A 22,452-nucleotide genomic window follows, 5' to 3' on the forward strand; every position below is an offset into this window, starting at 1 on the left:
TTGGAAGTAAAGCACTCCTCAGCAAATGTACAAGAACAGAAATTATAACAAACTGTCTCTCAGACCACAGTGCAATCAAACTAGAACTCAGGACTAAGAAACTCAATCCAAACCGCTCAACTACATGGAAACTGAACAACCTGCTCCTGAATGACTACTGGGTACATAACGAAATGAAAGCAGAAATAAAGATGTTCTTTGAAACCAATGAGAACAAAGATACAACATACCAGAATCTCTGGGACACATTTAAAGCAGTGTGTAGAGGGAAATTTATAGCACTAAATGCCCACAAGAGAAAGCAGGAAAGATCTAAAATTGACACTCTAACATCACAATTAAAAGAACTAGAGAGGCAAGAGCAAACACATTCAAAAGCTAGCAGAAGGCAAGAAATAACTAAGATCAGAGCAGAACTGAAGGAGATAGAGACACAAAAAACCTCCAAAAAATCAATGAATCCAGGAGTTGGTTTTTTGAAAAGATCAACAAAATTGACAGACGCTAGAGACTAATAAAGAAGAAAAGAGAGAGGAATCAAATAGACGCAATAAAAAATGATAAAGGGGATATCACCACCGACCCCACAGAAATACAAACAACCATCAGAGAATACTATAAATGCTCTACGCAAATCAACTAGAAAATCTAGAAGAAATGGATAATTCCTGGACACTTACACTCTTCCAAGACTAAACCAGGAAGAAGTTGAATCCCTGAATAGACCAATAGCAGGCTCTGAAATTGAGGCAACAATTAATAGCCTACCCACCCAAAAAAAGTCCAGGACCAGATGGATTCACAGCTGAATTCTACCAGAGGTACAAGGAGGAGCTGGTACCATTCCTTCTGAAACTATTCCAATCAATAGAAAAAGAGGGAATCCTCCCTAACTCATTTTATGAGGCCAACATCATCCTGATACCAAAGCCTGGCAGAGACACAACAAAAAAAGAGAATTTTAGACCAATATCCCTGATGAACATCGATGCAAAAATTCTCAATAAAATACTGGCAAACCGGATTCAGCAGCACATCAAAAAGCTTATCCACCATGATCAAGTGGGCTTCATCCCTGGGATGCAAGGCTGGTTCAACATTCAAAATCAAACGTAATCCAGCATATAAACAGAACAAAGACAAGAACCACATGATTATCTCAATAGATGCAGAAAAGGCTTTTGACAAAATTCAACAGCCCTTTATGCTAAAAACGCTCAATAAATTCGGTATTGATGGAACGTACCTCAAAATAATAAGAGCTATTTATGACAAACCCACAGCTAATATCATACTGAATGGGCAAAAACTGGAAAAATTCCCTTTGAAAACTGGCACAAGACAGGGGTGCCCTCTCTCACCACTCCTATTCAACATAGTGTTGGAAGTTCTGGCTAGGGCAACCAGGCAAGAGAAAGAAATCAAGGGTATTCAGTTAGGAAAAGAAGAAGTCAAATTGTCCCTGTTTGCAGATGACATGATGGTATATTTAGAAAACCCATCGTCTCAGCCCAAAATCTCCTTAAGCGGATAAGCAACTTCAGCAAAGTCTCAGGATACAAATTAATGTGCCAAAATCACAAGCATTCTTATACACCAGTAACAGACAAGCAGAGAGCCAAATCAGGAATGAACTTCCATTCACAATTGCTTCAAAGAGAATAAAATACCTAGGAATCCAGCTTACAAGGGATGTAAAGGACCTCTTCAAGGAGAACTACAAACCACTGCTCAGTGAAATCAAAGAGGACACAAATAAATGGAAGAACATACCATGCTCATGGATAGGAAGAATCAATATCGTGAAAATGGCCAAACTGCCCAAGGTTATTTATAGATTCAATGCCATCCCCATCAAGCTACCAATGAGTTTCTTCACAGAATTGGAAAAAAACTGCTTTAAAGTTCATATGGAACCAAAAAAGAGCCCACATTGCCAAGACAATCCTAAGTCAAAAGGACAAAGCTGGAGGCGTCACGCTACCTGACTTCAAAATATACTACAAGCCTACAGTAACCAAAACAGCATGGCACTGGTACCACAACAGAGATATAGACCAATGGAACAGAACAGAGTCCTCAGAAAAATACCACACATCTACAGCCATCTGATCTTTGACAAACCTGAGAGAAAACGAAATGGGGAAAGGATTCCCTATTTAATAAATGGTGCTGGGAAAATTGGCTAGCCATAAGTAGAAAGCTGAAACTGGATCCTTTCCTTACCCCTTATACGAAAATTAATTCAAGATGGATTAGAGACTTAAATGTTAGACCTAATACCATAAAAACCCTAGAAGAAAATCTAGGTAGTACCATTCAGGACATAGGCATGGGCAAGGACTTCATGTCTAAAACACCAAAAGCAACGGCAGCAAAAGCCAAAATTGACAAATGGGATCTCATTAACTAAAGAGCTTTTGCACAGCAAAAGAAACTACCATCAGAGTGAACAGGCAACCTACAGAATGGGAGAAAATTTTGCAACCTACTCATCTGACAAAGGGCTAATATCCAGAATCTACAAAGAACTCAAACAAATATACAAGAAAAAAACAAACAACCCCATCAAAAAGTGGGGAAAGGATATGAACAGACATTTCTCAAAAGAAGACATCCATACAGCCAACAGACACATGAAAAAATGCTCATCATCACTCGCCATCAGAGAAAGCAAATCAAAACCACAATGAGATACCATCTCACACCAGTTAGAATGGCAATCATTAAGAAGTCAGGAAACAACAGGTGTTGGAGAGGATGTGGAGAAATAGGAACACTTTTACACTGTTGGTGGGATTGTAAACTAGTTCAACCATTATGGAAAACAGTATGGCAATTCCTCAAGGATCTAGAACTAGATGTACCATATGACCCAGCCACCACTACTGGGTATATACCCAAAGGATTATAAATTACTCTACTACAAAGACACATGCACACGTATGTTTATTGCGGCACTATTCACAACAGCAAAGACTTGGAATCAACCCAAATGTCCATCTGTGACAGACTGGATTAAGAAAATGTGGCACATATACACCATGGAATACTATGCAGCCATAAAAATGGATGAGTTTGCATCCTTTGTAGGGACATGGATGCAGCTGGAAACCATCATTCTTAGCAAACTATCACAAGAAGAGAAAACCAAACACCGCATGTTCTCACTCATAGGTGGGAACTGAACAATGAGATCACTTGGACTCGGGAAGGGGAACATCACACACTGGGGCCTATCATGGGGAGGGGGGAGGAGGGAGGGATTGCATTGGGGAATTATACATGATATAACGTTATGCACATGTACCCTAGAACTTAAAGTATAATAAAAAATAAAAAATAATAAAAAAAAGAACAAAGCTGGAAGCATCATGCTACTGACTTCAACTGTACTACAAGCTACAGTACCAAAACAGCATGGTACTGGTACAAAAAACAGAGAATAGACCAATGGAAAGAAAGAGCCCTCAGAATAATACCACCATCTACAGCCATCTGTCTCTTTGACAAACCTGAGAAAAACAGGAAATGGGGAAAGGATTCCCTATTTAATAAATGGAGAAATAGGCTTCTTTCTTCATCCGGGCTCCTTCTCTGCTCCTTCCCCTGGGAACCCGCTCTTACTGGGCATGTCTGTACTGGAGAAGGAGAAAATGAAACACCATGTCCTTCTTTCTCTGCGGAGGAGGGAGGCTCAGTTCTGTGCACCCAGGAATTACTGGATGTGTGGAGAGTCCCACAAAAGTGGGTGCCTTTGGAGTCCACTGTAGAGAAGAACACCAGCCAGGGGCTCTCAGATGGCTGCACCCTCCCAGATCCTAAGGGGATGCTAGGGATGGGCAGAGCGTGGGGTGGAAGGACATGGTGGCTGCTTTCTCTAGGGCCCTTAAAATTCTATTATTCATGGTTAAGTGTGGGAGCTGTAATTCATAATCCTGTGTGTCAGATGAGACCAGCTTGGCCAAGCCCGCCAGCATCTCCTTAACTCATGGGAATAGCAGGAGAGCTAAAACAAAGTGTGGAGTCCTTTGGAATAATCGAAAGATCGAAAGTCTCTCCTTTCCATCGGAGGCCCTTTCTTTGGAGAAGTGGCTACAGGGAGTCTAAGGGCTGGATTCCTCCCAGGGATTTCAGCAGGGAAAGAGGAAACAGATGGATGAAATCAGGGGCCCCCAGGGCCAGTGAGGGAGGGTGCCAGGAGGCTCCCAATCGCTTCTCTCGCACCTTCCCATAGGTACCCTTCCTGGAGTTGGGCCGCCACTATGGCACCCCTCTCTTAATCACTGCACGAGTTCCCTGTTAGACTTGCGGTCTCCAACTCGAGCATAAGACAGGAAAGCATCTTTGACACAGCAGCCAACGGCACTGTGTTCCAATTCCTCCAAGCAAGCACACTAAGCTCTTCTCAGCGAGTCCTTGCTGATCTCTCCGGAAGCTCTGACGCCCCTCCCACCTGCTCCCTGCACCTGGAACTCCTGCCACAGCCCTGCACCCTTCCCATGGGGTCTTCTCTTGAAACAGATGCTGCAGCTTTTAGAGCAGCAGATACATCAGGTTTGCTTCCTGTGGTTCCCCTGGGGCCTGGCAGTGTGGGACACACACTTCGCTCAGTACACACGGGCCGATGAGTACCTCCCATACACCAGGCGCGTGCACACTCTCATGTAGGCAGGACATATGCTGCGCTCAGTACACACGGGCCGATGAGTACCTCCCACACACCAGGCGTGCACACCCTCGTGTAGGCGGGACACACGCCCTCAGTACACACGGGCCGATGAGTACCTCCCACACACCAGGCGTGCACACCCTCGTGTAGGTGGGACACACGCCCTCAGTACACATGGGCCGATGAGTACCTCTCACACACCAGGTGTGCACACTCTCATGTAGGTGGGACACACGCTGTGCTCAGCACACATGGGCCGATGAGTACCTCCCACACACCAGGCGTGCACACCCTCATGTAGGTGGGACACACGCCCTCAGTACACAGGGGCCGATGAGTACCTCTCACACACCAGGTGTGCACACTCTCATGTAGGTGGGACACATGCTGTGCTCAGCACACATGGGCCGATGAGTACCTCCCACACACCAGGCGTGCATACCCTCATGTAGGCGGGACACACGCTGTGCTCAGTATACATGGACCGAGGAGTACCGCCCACATACCAGGCGCGTGCACACTCTCATGTAGGCGGGACACACGCCCTCAGTACACATGGGCCGATGAGTACCTCCCACACACCAGGCGTGCTCACCCTCATGTAGGCGGGACACACGCTGCGCTCAGCGCACATGGACTGATGAGTACCTCCCACACACCAGGCGCGTGCACACTCTCGTGTAGGTTTTCTTTGGTTCTCACAAGCTCCAACGTTGTAAGACGGCAGTGACCACCTATTTAGAGTGAGCTACGTGCGAAGCCTCGGCTGAGAGTTCATGTCCACCGCCACTAATCCTTATGCAGCCCCATTCTGCAGACGAGGAAGCTGAGGTTCAGAGCAGTGAGGTGGGGACTGGCAGGGGGGAGTCTGAGCTCCGGGGGGCTGTAGAAATGCACACAGGGCAGCAGGGCTGACCACAGAAGGTGGCACTGAACAGTCTCCTAGCGGCTCGGGGGCTCAGTGCTACAGGGTCACACTTATTTGTGGGTCTTGCTATGGGCCACCCGAAGTACAGTCTCAGTGGCCGCACAGGCCCAGGGGACCGAAATGAGGAAACAGAGCTGCTGGCCACCACATGGAGGAAGCCCTCACGGGAGCCGGGCCCTTCCAGCTGGGCACACAGAGGATGGGGGCTGCAGGGAGGTGCCTCAGGGCCAAGGCCTCTGTGGAGGGAACTCTGCTAAGGACACGGAGCTGCCCAATAAGATTCCAGGGTGAGGAGGGGCTTGAGGGAGGTGGCCGTCCACACAGCATCTAAGTGGAGAAGCTCCAGCTCCCACCCTCGCCAGCACCCATGCTCAGAGCTGGCTGCCTCTGTCCCGGGTCCCCGGAATGTGATGGGTGAGCGGAGGCAAGAGGACCCAGCACAGCTGCCCAGGCTGGAGCAGGAGCTGCAGAGGGTGGGCCAGACCTCCCCTCCCTCACCTCACCTGATACATCCCTCGGCTCTGCTGTGCACACCCACCCCCAAATCACACAGGCTGAGCCAAATCCTGAGTCCCAGCTGCAGGATGTCTGCACCAAGTGTGAGGATAACCACAGCCTGTCGGCTTCCTTAGCCTCCTCAGCTTTGTGGGGGAATTCTCTTATGCACTGTTGGAGGGAACACCAGCCCTGAATGCAGCCTCCGGAGCAGGGGAGGAGGCTGCCGAGCTGTGTAGGGATGGGGCTCAGGGCTGGAGAGAACCGAGGAGCCATAAAGAGGAAGAGGGGAGCAGCACGCTGGACTTGGTCCCACCACTGCAGTCCCTCTCTGCCCAGCTTGCTGGGTGCTTCTGTGCAGGCCAGAGACCCAGCTCCGCCTTCATCCTCCGAACCTCCCCTAGGTTTCTAGCCTCCCCTGAGCAGCTGTCCCTTGGTCAGGAGGCTGCTGAGCTGGAATCACAGGTCTGACTTCGTGGTGCTCTCCACGGAGGACGCTGGCATGGCTTTGACAACGCCAGCCAATGCCCTGCTTAGTGATGGGGCACGGTACTGAATCCTAGGTCTGATCTTCGGGATCAGCACGCTGGCGGGTGAGGGCCGCACAGAGCCCTGCACCTGGCTGGCCTCTGTCCTCACAATCATCTTTTCAGTCCGCATTTGCCCCTTGTCTACCCATGGAACACACAGGGCAGTGCCAAGCATGTAGAGCTGCAGGTGAGGTGGCACTATTCTGGCCCCGGGAGCCTGCCCCAAGCAGGGATGCGAGGTGGGACCAAGAGACCTCTCTGTTCTACACCTGGTCTCTCTGCCACAAATGCTCCCTCCTCCACACCCGTGTCAACTCAGCTGGAGGGCCTCATACTTTTTCCAGAAAGCCCTCCTGAATTCCCTCCTGTGCCGTCTCTGCCCCATCTCCTACAAGGTGGGAGCTCACAGGTAAGGATGCGGGCTTAACTGCCCGGCATGGGGCCAGGCCTGGGAGATGGCTCAGCACAGCTGCCCACTGTGGGCATCTCGAAGCCCAGCTGGCACAGGCTGTGACACGGGGCTGCGGAGGACAGAATGGTCCTGCTTGCTCCCCCAAAACCTCTGTAGAAATGCATTCAGCCACCATTTCCCAACCTCCCGAGCCCCAAAAGCTGAAGATGGGTGTCGGGTAGGACAGGGTTACAGAATCTTCCTGGAGGAGCCCAGTGCCTTAGATTTGGGTGGCAGTGGAGCCCAGTGGCAATCAGGAGCTGAGTGACCCCTGGCGATTCCCAACTCTCTTAGGCCTTTGCCTCCTTATCCGTAAATGGGTGCATGAAGCCTGCAGGGACGCTGAAGGCCCTAGTGAGAGATGGTGCCTCCGGGACCTGGCCCAGGTCAGCTTTCCTTCAGGGTGTGGTGGTCACCAGCAGCAGCAGGGATGGCGGCAGGACCCTCGGGCCTCCCTGCACTAAATCAGCTGCCCCTCCCAGGCCAACACATCCTGGTGTCAGGATTTCTCAGAGCAAAACGTCCCTGCTAGGCTTTTCCTAAGGGACTCTGGGCAGGGTCAGGAGAACCTGTGTGTCTCTCCTGATGCAGTGTGGACCCCAGTAACCTGAACATAAAACGGGGGTCATCTCCTATGTTTTTTCCTGACAACCCCTGCCTGAGGATGATTTCACCAAGACAGACAGAAGCAGCGTAGGTGCCACTCAGACTCACCACTGCCCAAAAACCCAGTGTGCTGGAGCTCTGCTTACCCCAGAGGGCCATGAAGACAGAGAAGAAAACGGTGGCGGGGTTGTCGAAGAGGTGGCTGGCGCGGGCCGTGGCGCAGGCTGAGCTCATCTTCCAGTAGCTGCAGGTCTTGTCGCAAAGCGGGCACATGGTGATATTTTGTCTCTGGTCACACATCTCCATGCTGCAAGAAAGAGGCAGCCCTGGAATCGCCTTGCCAGGCTGCGTGGATGGAGAGCCTCCTGGGTGGCGAGCTGGCCTGGGAGAAAGTGCTGGGCCCGAGCTGGGGGTTGGCGAGGGTCCCCCAGGTCCCTGCTGTGGTGGACATAGACTGGGTACTTAGCCATGCCCTGTCCCTCCTTGCCATCCAGGGCAGCTTCACAGGCGTGTGACCCATGCTGTTGCACTGGCCCTGAGCTCAGCAGGGCCTCATGCTTAGTTTAACGCTCCCCTGTTGCTGTCTTAAAACACACAATGGGCTGGACGCTGTGGCTCATGCCTATAATCCCAGTACTTTGGAAGGCCAAGATGGGCGGATCACCTGAGGTCAGGAGTTCGAGACCAGCCTGGCCAATATGGTGAAACCCTCGTCTCTACTAAAAATACAAAAATTAGCTGGGCATGGTGGCACGTGCCTGTAATCCCAGCTACTTGGGAGGCTGAGGCAGAAGAATCGCTTGAACCCTGAAGGCAGAGGTTGCAGTGAGCCGAGATCATGTCACTGCACTCCAGCCTGAGTAACAGAGCAAGACTCCATCTCAACACACACACACACACACACACACACACACACACACACAGCATACACACATACACACACACACATACACCATACACACACACACATACACATACACACATACACACACACAGCATACACACATACACACACACACACACATACACACACACAATGATTTTTGAACTAGGGACCTGCATTTTCCTCTTGCATGGGGCCCTGCAACCTCTGTTGCCGGCCCTGGAGGTGGACTCACCCAGACCTGTTCTGTGGTAGCTGGGCCCCGGAACATTCACCCCTGGGGTGATCCTGAGGCAGAAGCCTCTGTAGCCTGTCCTCCAGCCACTTCCAGGAGAGGCAGAGTTCCCAGCCTGCCCCCATCTAATCAGCAAGCCTTGTGCCCATAGCAATGCTAGCCAGGTCTTTATGCTATAAGGTCCTGGAAAACAGTGAGATGACGAGCGTCCTTGCTCTGTGCCAGGCACCGTCTACGTGCAGTTCACACAGCATCTCCATCCGCCTGGTGGGGCGGCTGCCTTGGACCTGGCCTGGGTGCTCTGGACACATGAGGTAGAGAAACAGGGACCCCAGGACTCCCCTCTGGGAGACCGGGGGCTGGGCCAGGAGGAATAGGTCCCCAGCTGCCTGGCGCAGCAGAGGCCCATCCTGTAGGCTCACTCGGGAAGCAGCGGGGCCCTGGCATCGATGATGGGTCCTGCTCAGTGCAGGCTTCTGCTTTGCTGAGCACAGGCAAGCCAGGGACCAGATCTCAACCACTGCGGCAGGAGAAAGGATCTTCGTGATGCCTAAGACCCATCTCTGTGCCTCCTCCCCAGCACTGACTCACTCCCACGAATATTAGAAAATACCAATACTTCCAGCCTATCGGCGGTGGGAGCAGGAGCCTCATTATTGGCTGGCAGAGATGTTCCACCTCGCCTGGACCAGCACTGGGGACTGTTGCAATCCCAGAGCCCAGAGAGGGGAAGTAACTTGTTCAGGGCCACACGGCAGAGTGAGAACGGAATCCTGGTCTCTGTCTTCAAAGCCCGAGCACTGCGTGGCTCTCCTCTACTGCTCAAGGGCCGCGGGGGCTCCCTGTAGAAGATGGGTGGCCTGAACTGGGCCCTCAGTTGGCTACTCAAACCCTCTGCGACCCTGGCCAAGTCCTTCAGCCTCAGATTCAGTGTTTCTTTCTGGAAAATGAGGAGGGGTCAGAATAAGGTCCTTCTTGCTCTGGCCCGCTTTGAACTTTCTCCTTTCTGCTGCCTCGGACAAGGTTCTGGGCTCTAAACACACACTCTGGCTGGTTGGGTCAGAGGGTTATCCGGGAGGACGCTGAAGAGGGTGTTTGTTTTTTGACTTCCTGGGTACACTGAACTTATGCACAGAATCATGCCTGGTCCACAGCCGCTGGTACTTCATAAATGTCCCCTGCAAAGCTCTGAGGGGCCTCCTCTGTGCCCAGCATCATGGGCATTCTGGTTCCATTCTCTTCCTTCGGGTACAGACCCTAAACATTTATTAAAAAGTGGTATAGGGTCAGACACGGTGGCTCACACCTGTAATCCCAGCACTGGGAGGCCCAGGCGGGCAGATCACTCCAGGTCAGGAGTTTGAGATCAGCCTGGCCAACATGGTGAAACCCCGTCTCTACTAAAAATACAAGAAGTGTCCGGGCGTGGTGGTGGGCGCCTGTAGTCCCAGCTACTCGAGAGGCTGAGGCAGGAGAATCGCTTGAACCCAGGAGGCGGAGGTTGCAGTGAGCCGAGATCGCACCACTGCACTCCAGCCTGGGGGACAGAGTGGGGTACGGCATGTTCCAGGCACAAAAGATGAGTAGGTTAAGAACGATTCATTGAAGCCATGGCCATGGCCTGGAGCAGGGAGGAAGTGTGTGTGTGTGTGTGTGTGTGTGTGTGTGTGCGTGCATGGGAACAGGGGTCGGGTGGGGTGGGCAGGCGCACACAGGTGGTGGGAGAACCTGCACTCTGTGGTTAGCTAGCTCTGGGTTTGTATCTCAGCTCTTGCATTTTGTGGTCCGTGTGGCCTTAGTTTTCCCGGCTGCAGAATGGGGTAGCTGATAGTGAAGAGAAGCCGTGTTAATAGGTTGTCAGGAGGGTTAAACAACCAACAACCAAAACAAGTGTGGCCCTTGGAACAGTGCCTGGCACCCCTCAGCCATCATGTGGTCATCAATGCTGTTGTCATCGTCATGCAATAGCCAAGTGCCTTGCAGCAGCAGTGAGTTCTAAACCTAAGCCAGGAGCCGGCCTTTCGGGCTTTATCTTGTGCCCCTCACTCAGCCTCCTCTCTTCTGAGGGCCTCTTGAGGGCAGAGGAAAGCAGAGTGTTGGGGGGTGGGGGCAGGACATCCCCAGTTGGGCACAACGTGAGCTCCTCTCCCAGAGAACAGGCACGTGGAAGGCCACCCCCGTCATTGCCAGCATGTGGCCCAGGCCACAGTGACCACCTGGCCCGAGGGTGGCCTGGAGTCGCTGGCAGTGGGATCGGGGACAGGGAGGGCCAAGGTGTATACCAACGGCCTGCCCGTGAGCCCTACGGCTCTCCTGGGCTCTCCTCCCTGTCCGCCTCAGCTTCTAGCACAAACACCACCAGCCCAACAAGAAGCCTTTTTCTGATGGTTTTAAATCCCCCTCCGCCTCTCACTTCACCGCCATTAGCCAAAACACAAAGAGCAGGAAGCTCTCTTCTTCAGAGAGGACTGGAGGTGCAAGGGCGGCAGGTGGCTCCACGCTGAGCACCGGCTTCCCTGCAAGCTTGGTGGGGATGGGGCGGAAGCTGCAGGAAGCACGCACCTCCCGCTTCGCTCCAGGTCACCTACTGGGCAGGGGTCTTGGCTTTGGTCTCATCTCCGCCCACAGCAGTTGAATCCTGAGTAACTGCTGTTTGCATTTCTGACCACGTGGTAGAAGGGCCGAGCTGGCATGGTCAACCCCGGGGCTGGCAGAGCCTCCCTGCTGAGGCCACCCTCCAAGGGCAGGAAGGAAGGAAGATGGAGGTCCCCCAGGCTTCCTCCAGGGGGTCATGGGGAGAATCCCCACCTTGCACTCACCGTTCCCCTCTGGCTTTGAGCTCTTAGCCTAAAGCCAGCCTTACACTCCCCACCAAATCTGGGCTACCTTGAGCTTTACCACGACCAAATCCAAGTGCCCAGGACCTCATATCATATTAACAAAGGGAAACCCTTTCTCCTGCCTAGGACCAAATAGCACCGAAGGGGAGATAAGCCAGATTCCTCAGAGCCTCAATTCCGGGTGGGTGGAATATTTTAGGTGTTATTCATGTATCAAAACATCATTTAAACACAAATTGACCAGATATGGTCTTTTTGTGCTGCTAAGAGCCAGTTTCTTTCCTAGCTAAGACTGATTGTGCCTTTACAGACAGGCTCAGTTGATACATTCTCCAAACTGTAGCTCTGCTTTAGAGGTACTTGGCAGGAGTGGTTTGAAAAATAACCAGACTAACATTTTAGGACTTTTCTGAGACTTTGAGCCCCTGCAGGGCAGGGCCAGCCCAAATTTCCCTTTACAGTCAATTTCTTTGTGGAGCAGTTTGCCCACTGAAGGCGCTGCCTGTGGACATAGAGACCCTGCCAGAGGTTGGAAGCCTGGAATTATCCTTAGGTTCGTGTCAGGAGATCTAAGAAATGGCTACAAAAGCACCAGAGGGGCTCTGCACAGTGAGGCTGAGCTTCTCAAAACCTGACTCTTTTTTTTTTTTTTTTTGGCTACAGGGCCTCACTCTGTTTCCCCAGGCTGTAGTGCAGTGGTGAGATCACGGCTCACTGTGGCCTCGACCTCCCGGGCTCAAGGGATCCTCCAACCTTAGCCTCCCAACGTGTTGGGATTACAAGCATGTGCCACCGCACCAGGCACAACTGGACTCTTGTTCTGGAGTCACCTGGGGGAGCTGCTGTCTCAGGTCTGGGCCTTCTTTTCTGAGCTCCCTGACATCTGACATACCCTTGGTGAACAGCAGAAGGCACATCGGATCTACATTCAGACGCCTGCCTATGCTGTGGGATGCAATCCTCCCTTATGGGACAGTTCCTGCAGAATTTCCTGGGGCTGTGTGGATAAGGGAAGCAGGTAGCCTTAGGAAGCTGGGCAGGTGGAACCTACGGTACAGCCCACAAGCGCCAGCCTGCACTGAGGCCTCTGGCATTCATGTCTCACCTCCTGCAAGCACCAGCCTGCACCGAGGCCACTAGCATCCAAGTCTCACCTTCCAGAAGCGCCAGCCTGCACGGAGGCCACTAGCGTTCATGTCTCACCTCCTGCAAGCACCAGCCTGCACCGAGGCCACTAGCATCCAAGTCTCACCTCCCGCGAGTGCCCGCCTGCACCAAGACCTCTAGTGTTCATGTCTCACCTCCTGTGAGTGCCAGCCCGCACCAAGGCCTGTAGCATTCTTGTCTCACCTCCTGCAAGTGCCAGCCTGCACCGAGGCCACTAGCATCCAAGTCTCACCTCCCATGAGCGCCAGCCTGCACCAAGGCCTCTGGCATCCATGTCTCACCTCCCGGGCACACAAGGAAACAAAGAAGTTTCTTGTCACATAATGACCAACAAGGAAAAGGAACAAGCAAACCATAACAACCTTCAAAGAGTGAAAATGGTCAGATGTTTGTTTTATGCCTTTCTCTTAACAATAAAACATAGCCTAGCACAGATGGGCCTGAGAAGGGCACCCAGACTCCTAGATGGCTTCGAACCATGTCCTTCCCTCCTGATGGCTCGTGGCTTGGCGTGAGGTTTCACGTGTACAGGAATTGGTGTGAGAGGCCAGTGTCCCTGTGAATTGTGCAGCTGGGATGGCAGGAGAGGGCTCCCGGGTGTGTGCCGCGGGGGGCAGGAGGGACTGCCGCCTACCTGGGAATGTTTTCGTCCACAGTGGCACATCCGTACAGGAAGACAATGATTCCCACGATGGAGGCAGGGATGAGCATCTGGGTGTACACGCCCAGCCAGGCGAAGTACAGGCCGATCTTCTCCCCAAAATACTTCCTACACCAGGGGAGCAGAGCAGAGTCAAGCCCACTGTCATTCAATACTAGCAGGGAAACATGTCCCGGGCCCTCCCCAGCAAGGAGCAACTCAAACCGGGGGCACTGGTTCTCTCATCCGAGAAGCAGAAAGTGGGGTCCTGGGCCACCCCATCAGGTTGGGGGTGCTCTCTGCTTTTCTGAAGCCCTCCCCTCTTCTCTTTTTCTTTTCTTTTTCTTTTTTCTTTTTTTTTTTTTTGAGATGGAGTTTTGCTCCTGTTGCCCAGGCTGGAGTGCAGTGGTGCGATCTGGACTCACTGCAACCTCTGCCTCTTGGGTCCAAGAGATTCTCTTGCCTCAGCTTCCCGAGTAGCTGGGATTACAGGCGCCCGCCACCACACCCATTGCATTTACTTATTTATTTGTTTTTGAGATGGAGTCTTGCTCTGTCACCCAGGCTGGAGTGCAGTGGCGCGATCTTAGCTCACTGCAACCTCCGCCTTCCAGATTCAAGCTATTCTCCTGCCTCAGCCTCCCGAGTAGCTGCGACGATAGGCGTGAGCCACCACTGCCAGCTAACTTTTGTATTTTGAATAGAGACAGGGTTTCACCATGTTGGCCAGGCTGGTCTCGAACTCCTGACCTCAAGTAATCCACCCGCCTGAGCCTCCCAAAGTGCCAGGATTACAGGTGTGAGCAACCACGCCTGGCCCCCACTTCTCTGTGGTGCCCCGGGAAGGTGGGTGCATTTCTGTGTGTGATGGCCCATGCTGGTGGGTGTGGGTGTACTTCCCCTGAGGCTGTGGGCTCCATTCCAAGCCCTGTTCAGCGTAAGGACTGGAAAGCATCTCGGCCGGGAGGTTCCAAGAAACCCAGTTGCTCCTCATATTAAGTGTGGTTGGCACCTTGATGGCTTGAATGGATTTCTACCAGCCGAGCTCTGGTGGGCAGGTTGCCTAACCTGGTCCGCCCCTCCTTCCTGCTCTGTGGGGACAGAGATCCTCTTGGGAGAGGAGAAATCCTTCCACATTAGAGGCAGCTCTTTCCTTCCCCTCCACATCTCAAAGCAGGAAACCCCTCCAGCTGCCCAGTGAGGCCAGGCCAGGCAGTGAATTTAGGAGATGGTAAATGTGACAAAAAAGAGTCCACCCTCCAGGGAATTTGAATAAATTGCTTCAACTAACGCTGGCCCAGGCTCTCAGCCCTGCAGGGACATTTTGGGTCTTCCTACACAAGCTCTTCGAGTTCAAACACGTTCCCAGGTACTGAATATTCAGAGTGGTAGAAACCCACAGGGACGTTGGCGGACGTTATCCAACTGCCGTCGGACTAGGGACTTGATTCCCGCAGGCTGTGGCGCGTTCTTACCTGACCAGGTCGATGGGCTGGTACTTGTAGAAGACCCCGTAACACGCCCACTCTTCGTACAGGAGCTGAGGGGAAGGAAGCAGTGGGGTTGGTGACCATGTGGCACTCTGAGGTTGCTCCTTGGAACGCAGAGCAGTGGGGACTGAGCCTCCGTGACATCATTCACTCATCCCACAAACACTTCCTGAGAGTGGGCTGTGTGCTAGCAAGAGCGGGCCTCCCTTTGCAGGTGAACGTGGGGATAGGAAAGGAGCTTCTGGCAGGTTATGGAATGTGAGCTCTTCGTGATTTGACCTGGAATTGACCTAAATGGGCCAGACACTGTAGGGCTTCTCAACTTTAGGATTTTTGGTCGTCCCCGTCAGACACCAAACCATTCTTTATAAAGGGCACAAAACCACCAGGGTTCTGAGCAGAGAAATACCAGTGGCGAAATTTTAAAAACTCTCACGGGATGCAAAGATACTCGAGGTTTATCTCCTGAGATGGGCTGTCTGATTAACAGCGCTTCATGAAATAAATGAAATTGACACACACCCTGTTACCCCCCCAGGCTTTGGGCAGGGACGGTAATGAGTTTGGTGGATTGGAAGCCTTGTGTGAACATGCAGAGGATGTCCTGAGGAAGACGCCGGGTTAGGACTGCTGGTAAAAAAATAAAATAAAATAAACCCACGTGTGTGGGTGGTTAATGCTTTACAGACCTCAACTCAAAGCCCAGCGACAGGGTCACACTCAGGGAAGGCAGGATGTAGGTACTGCAAGGGGCCCAGAGGCTGTCCCGGGACAGAGCAGCTGCCCACCAGGAGCCAGAGGTGGGGCAGCTGCCCTCCTCCTCAGTTCAGAGCCCATTCTGGGGTCAAGCTGCCTCCTAAACTCAGAGTCAAGATCACAGCTGGGGGACGAGGGAACCCCTTGGAGCCTCCATAACTCCTCCCAGTGTCTGGAGGGCGGGAAGTGAGTGTGAGCCATCTCCATAGCTGACATAGCCTCACGTGCCTGAGCGTCTCTTCTAGGGTAACACTGGGACTGTGCACTATAGAGACCCCCACTGACAAACAGGGAGGGGAAACAGCGCAGGCGTACCCACGGCTGCCCCCACCCAAAGTCACAGGTGGAGGGCGTGTTTCTGAAATCCACAGAGGGGCCGCCTGCTGCTGCACAGCCCCTTGAAGCCTCCAGCCTCATCTGCAGCCGAGCATGGCTATGGAGGGGTTTGTGACTTGTCTGCGGCCCTGGGCAGGTTTCCTCACCCCCGAATCCAGAGTCCTGGGCAGACCCCTTCCCCTATCCCTGTCTCCTCCTTTACACTGAAGGATGCGATCTCTCCTCCCAGGGCACGGAGAGAAGGCAGATGGGCTCATGTGAGTTAGTGATGCGCAGAAGGTACAGGGTGGTTCTGTGTCAGTGCGTTTCCTTAGGCAGATAACAATGAAAAGGCCACAGTTTCACTGTGTACATAGGGAGGCCTCGGCCAGCAAACCTTGATGAAGCAGAGTTGCACCTCTGCAAAAGCAAAGCAGCCATCGCTGACCTGGGCAGCTTCCTCCCCTCACCTAGAGTCAAGCTGCTGATTTATGCCATAGATAGGTGGAAGATACGGCAGAGAGGGAGGAGGAGGGAGGGAGGGGACAGAGAGACAGAGGGAGGAAGAGGGAGAGACAGAGACAGATGGAGAGACAGAGAGAGGTGGGGAGAGACAGAGAGAGACAGAGACAGAGACAGATGGAGAGACAGAGAGAGGTGGAGAGAGGGAGAGAGAGAGAGACAGAGACAGATGAAGAGACAGAGACAGAGAGAGAGAGAAGGGGGAGGGAGGAAAAGAGGGAGAGAGACTGAGACAGAGACAAGAGAAAGGTGGGGGCGAGGGAGAGAGACAGAGACAGAAGGAGAGACAGAGATAGAGAGATAGAGAGAGGTGGAGGAGAGGGACAGAGAAAGACAGAGACAGATGGAGAGACAGAGATAGAGAGATAGAGAGAGGTGGAGGAGAGGGACAGAGAAAGACAGAGACAGATGGAGAGACAGAGATAGAGAGATGGGGAGAGAGGTGAGGGAGGGAGATGGGGACAGAAGGAGGGAGGGAGCGAGATAGGGACAGGGAGAAAGGACACAGTTCTGCACCGAGGGAGGAAGGACCCACCCTCAGTGGTTCCCACCATCTTCTGACAGACACGTGGAGGGGGCCCACCCCCAGCTTTCTACATAAACGTCTTGACCTCGGTGGACTTTTCTTCCTGCCAAGAGGTGACATCAATCACTCTGCACTGTCAAGGCAAGGAAATCCAACTAAAGACTCCACTGTTAGTGCTGGAAGGACTCCAAGGTGGCACCTTAGCCCTGGTGAGTAGGCAGTGGGGTGTCCAGGCATGGGGACTGTGGACTGGAGAACCAGGCCGGCCAGGTGGCTTCAGTCACTGTGACCTGGGAGCCTTCCAGCATCTGGACCCTGGAGGGATCCCAACAACCCTCAGGCGTCTCTCTTGTCAAAACCCCCTGCCAGGACTCACATGGCTGCCGCCGGCCCTTGGTGACATGGATGCAGTCTTTAATCGGTGTACATCCTTGCCCCTTGCCTTTCCCTCTAGAACAGAGGCACCAGAGGTTTGTCTGGTCCTTCTCACCCTCCATGCCTCCAACAGGGCCTGTGGGTTTTTAGTAAGTGACTGTTGAATGAATGGATAAATGGATGGATGAATGACATGTTGGGCTCTGTGGCTCCCAGTCCAGCCCAAGGATGCAGCAGACCTCAGTCCACACCTGGAGTCAATCCTCCACAACCCAAGCCACCCCCCTCCCCCACAGGGCCCAGGTGGTCCTGCTCTTCCAGTGCCCTGGCAGGAGGAGGCAGCAGCTGCCCAGCAGAACACCTTCTGCATATCCAAAGACAGCTCTGGGGGCGTGTCTTGCTCACCCGGGGTTTAGTTCTGTGTGGGTGTGAACTCTCCCGAGATCCTGGAGGAAGGTGCTCACTCTCAAGTACTCCTACGTGTTTGTGGTCCCATGATCAGACGGAGAGTGATGGCTGCCTTGCCGTGGCCCAGACCTGCCTCCTGCTTAAACTTCCCTACACTCTCTTCTGCCCACCCTCCAGCTCAGCACAGGAAAATGTCCTTGGCTGCACTTTCCTTTCTGCCCTGTGAGGCACCCAGGGTCAGGCACATGGGGCTCCTGCCACTGATGGGAACAATAATGGAGAAGGCATGGGGTCTGTCACTGGAAAGGCAAAAACTCAGTGCCAGGCTATGGTGTGGAGCCATCGCGGCAGAATGCAGAGTTCCCCGCAGCTCTGAGTTAGGACCCAAACACCCATCTAATCCTCCCTCCTTCCCTCCTTTTCTTCTTTCCATCATCCATCTACCTACCCATCATCCATTCCTCCAGCATCCATCATTCATCCCTCCATCATCCATCCATCATTAATTATTCATTCCTCTGGCATCCATCTATTCACCTACCCGTCCACCCATCATCTATCTACCCACCCATCATCCATCATTAATTATTCGTCCCCCTGGCATCCATCTATTCACCTACCCATGCACCCACCCATCATCCATCGTTCATCATTCCATCATCCACTATTCACCCATCATCTATCATTCATTCCTCCAGCACCTGTCCATCCATCTATCCATCCATCCATTCATCCATCCATCTATCCATCCTCCGTCATTCATTCCTCCAGCACCCATCCATCCATCCATCCATCCACTCACCCACCCATCAGCCATCATTTATTCCTCCAGCATCCATCATTCATCCTTCCGTCAGCCACCCATCCAAAAATCATTAATTATTCATCCCTTGGGCATCCATCCATTCACCTACCCACCCACCAACCCATCATCTATCATTCATCCTTCCATCATCTACCCATCCACCCATCATACATCATTAATTCCTCCAGCACTCATCCATCCATTTATCCATCCATCCATCCATCCATCCACCCACCCACCCATCCATCATCCATCATTCATTCCTCCAGCATCCATCATTCATCCTTCCAATGGCCATCCATTCATCCATCATTAATTATTCATTCCTCAGGCATCCATCCACCCATCCATCCACCCATCCATCTATCATTCATCCACCCACCCATCATCCATCCTTCATCCTTCTATCATCTATCCACCCACCCATCATCCATCATTCATTCCTCCATCCATCCATTCACCTACCCACCCACCTATCATCCATCCACCCATCCATCCATCATTCATCCACCCACCCATCATCCATCCTTCATCCTTCTATCATCTATCCACCCACCCATTATCCATCATTCATTCCTCCAGCATCCATCCACCCACTCACCCACCCACCCATCATCCATCCACCCATCCATCCATCATTGATTATTCATCCCTCCAGCATCCATCCATTCACCTACCCATCCACTCACCCATCATCCATCATTCATCTTTCCATCATCCACCCATCATCTGTCATTAATTCCTCCAGCACCTGTCCATCCATCCATCCATCCATTCATCATGATCCATCATTCATTCCTCCAGCATTCATCATTCATCCTTCCATCAACCATCTATCCATCCATATTAATTATTCATCCCTCAGGCATCCATCCATTCACCTACCCACCCACCTATCATCCATCCAACCATCCATCCATCATTCATCCACTCACCCTTCATCCATCCTTCATCCTTCCATCATCCATCCACCCACCCATCATCCATCATTCATCCCTCCAGCATCCATCCATCCATCCACCCACACACCTACCCATCCATCAACCATCCATCTGTCCATCCACCCATTCACCCATCCACCCACCCACTCATCCATCAACCATCATTCATCTCTCCACCATCCATCCGTCCACCCACCCGCCCATCAATCATCTATTCATCCATCCACCCATTCGCTCATCCGTAATTTATCCATCCATCCATCCCTCCATCCCTCCATCCATTCATCCATTATACAGTTATCCATCTCCATCTCTATCCATCCATCTGTCATCCCTTAATCCATTCATCCACTGAACTGTCATTCATTACTACTCCCCGACTACCCCTATGGGCCAGGCATTGTATCCACTGCTAGGACCTAAAATTAAATGGGGAGTGGGAAGCATTCCAGGTAAACAGCTGGGCCTGGACAAACCCACATTGTGTTTGCTGGGCCTGGCACACAGTAGTGCACAGTAAGTATTTCTTGAATGAATAAGTAACTGAATGAGCTAGTCCTGGCACTGATGTGACCATCAGCCAAGCAATCCTGAGATTAGAAAAGCAGCCAGTGTGGCTTGAGAATGGAGGAGAGGGAGGAGGGGGTAGAGTTCAGGGGCATGTGACCCAGAGAACTGAATTCAGCCAGAAAGGGACTGCTGGTGTCCATGGAAGAAGCATCTTTAGGGGGAGGATAGGCATCTGCTAAGCGCCAGAGGGGTGCGGAGGAATGAAGGGGGCTGGACTCTGAGGCTGGAATTGGTCAGGACAGGCCTGTGGAGGGGATGTTCCTTTTCCAACAGGATCGGGGTGGGGAGTTCTGCAAGTCATGGGGTCTCAGACGATGCCAGATGTTACACTAAAAATAACCAAATATGTAATTTTTGTGCTAAGTTAGATAGCATCTTCATCTGGACTCCCGGGCAGGCAAGCTGTATCAAGTACCAAAGATTTAAAAACATGTATGGGGGCCTGTGGGGGGAGGCTAAAAGGAGGAACATTCCATGCACAGAGGTCCTGGCCCCTGGGAATTGGGACAAGGCCACTATTGTGAAGTTGTCAGGGAAGCATCTCTACCCACCACCTGCGGAAGGACCAGCAATTGAGGCAAGGTCTAGGAAGGACTGTTTCCCAGGAGGGAAGGCTGGGCACATTTGGGGAACAGAGGCTGACGTGGAGACCTGGGCGGAAGGCTGGAATCGGGTGTGGGCCCAAGGGGAAGGGAAGAGCAAATGGCTGTGGTGGCGACATGTTCTTTTTGGGGGCATGGTAGAGGAGCAGAGCTTCCTGGGGAGCCTGGGTGGGAAGGGTGGAATTTCCATGCTCAGAGCGAGGGGCAGAGGGTGGGGACCGACGCTTTGGGGAGTGAGGGATTAGCAACAGCCACTAAAGAATAAAGGGGCTGGCTGGGTGCGGTGACTCATGCTTGTAATTCTAGCACTTTGGGAGGCTGAGGCGGGTGGATCACTTGAGGCCAGGAGTTCAAGACCAGTCTGGCCAACATGGCGAAAGCCCGTCTCTACTAAAAATACAAAAATTAGCTGGGCATGCTGGCAGGCACCTGTAATCCCAGCTACTCTGGAGGCTGAGTCAGGAGAATCACTTGAACCAGGAGGCAGAGGCTGCAGAGAGCCAAGATTGCGCCATTGTACTCCAGCCTGGGTGACAGAGTGAGATTCCATCCCCCCCCCCAAAAAAAAGAATAAAGGGGTCACCCAGTGTTTCCCGAAGTGTGTTCCCTGGGACACTAACTCAACAACTTATCCATTTAAAAGGGTTCCAGGTGAGGTAAATTTGAGAAATGCTTCATTGACCACCATCAAACAGGTTTCCCCCAACGCGCTGCTGGGGGCCATTGTTCTCTGTGCACCTGGTCTCAGTGGTTCCCAAGTTTATTTGCCTGGGAGCCCTGTGGGATTAGGCCATGTGCCAGCAAGGACAGCTGGAGGCCGAGGCACAGTTCAGATTGTCCTGAGAAGATAAGGGAAGGACAGTGTGCAAGGAGTGGGCTCTGGGAGCACAGCTTTCCCTTTCCCATGCTCACAGCCACCTGCCAAGGGCACTTTTGAGAATCAGAAAGAGGAGAACAAACCAGCCACACAAAGCTCAGGGACTTTTCTCCTGAAAAGGCGAGAGGGGGCATCCGCTGCTCGGCCCCCTGCAGCGAGCGCCCTGGGGAGGCCCTGGAGGCCAGCGAGTCCTCGGTCCAGCTGCAGACTCACCCCCGCCCCAGAATGCCTGCAGCCTCGACAGAGCCGCCTCCTGCTCCGCTCCATCAACTTACTTTTCTGTCGTTGAACTCCACGTTTTCACCCTCGTAGTCTCCCTGTTAAAAAAGAGGAAAGGGACTTTCTTATCATCCAGTGGAGCTTTGGAGGCACTCACATCCATAATGTTTTAAAACATAAACCCCAGCAGCCCTCGTTGACACCGATTAGATCATCCTGGGACAATATTTCACAGAAAGCATGAGGGTTGCCCGGGTGCGCCCCCTGTTCCGATAGAAAGGCCGTGCCCGTCCCTGTTGGCCGTCCTGTTGGCCTCCAGGACGGCCTGAGCGGCCTCTTCCCTCGACACACAGGGAACTCTAGGAGAGGATCCACGGTCAGGTCCTTGGAACCAGAAACACAAATGAAAGTGGGCTTTCATGAGCCGAGATTACACCACTGCACTCCAGCCTGGGCGACAGAGCGAGACTCCGTCTCAAAAAAAAAAAAAAGAAAGGGGTCTTTTGGAGGCAGGAAGAGTCCTATCAATAGGGTGCGCAGATGTCCCACTCTGCTGGGACAGTCCGTGTCTTGCTCCCTTTCGCTGTGGAGCATCCCAA

At 52.5% G+C, this 22,452-nt stretch overlaps 1 protein-coding gene across 13 annotated transcripts in view; it reads right to left on the reverse strand.

The window, feature by feature from the left end:
- ANO1 (anoctamin 1) overlaps nt 1-22,452 on the reverse strand; it is a 225,918-nt gene that overhangs the window by 56,509 nt on the left and 146,957 nt on the right. For all 13 annotated transcript variants that reach the window (XM_033205187.1, XM_033205196.1, XM_033205197.1 and 10 more), the window contains 4 exons: nt 21,910-21,951; nt 14,923-14,987; nt 13,442-13,576; nt 7,829-7,989 (listed from right to left, as the gene is read on the reverse strand). In XM_033205187.1, the coding sequence (XP_033061078.1) occupies nt 7,829-7,989; nt 13,442-13,576; nt 14,923-14,987; nt 21,910-21,951 (403 nt within the window). The remainder of the gene's footprint in view (nt 1-7,828; nt 7,990-13,441; nt 13,577-14,922; nt 14,988-21,909; nt 21,952-22,452) is intronic.

This window comes from Trachypithecus francoisi, unplaced genomic scaffold, assembly GCF_009764315.1.
Source record: "Trachypithecus francoisi isolate TF-2019V2 unplaced genomic scaffold, Tfra_2.0 Lachesis_group8, whole genome shotgun sequence".
Taxonomy (NCBI): Eukaryota; Metazoa; Chordata; class Mammalia; order Primates; family Cercopithecidae; genus Trachypithecus; species Trachypithecus francoisi.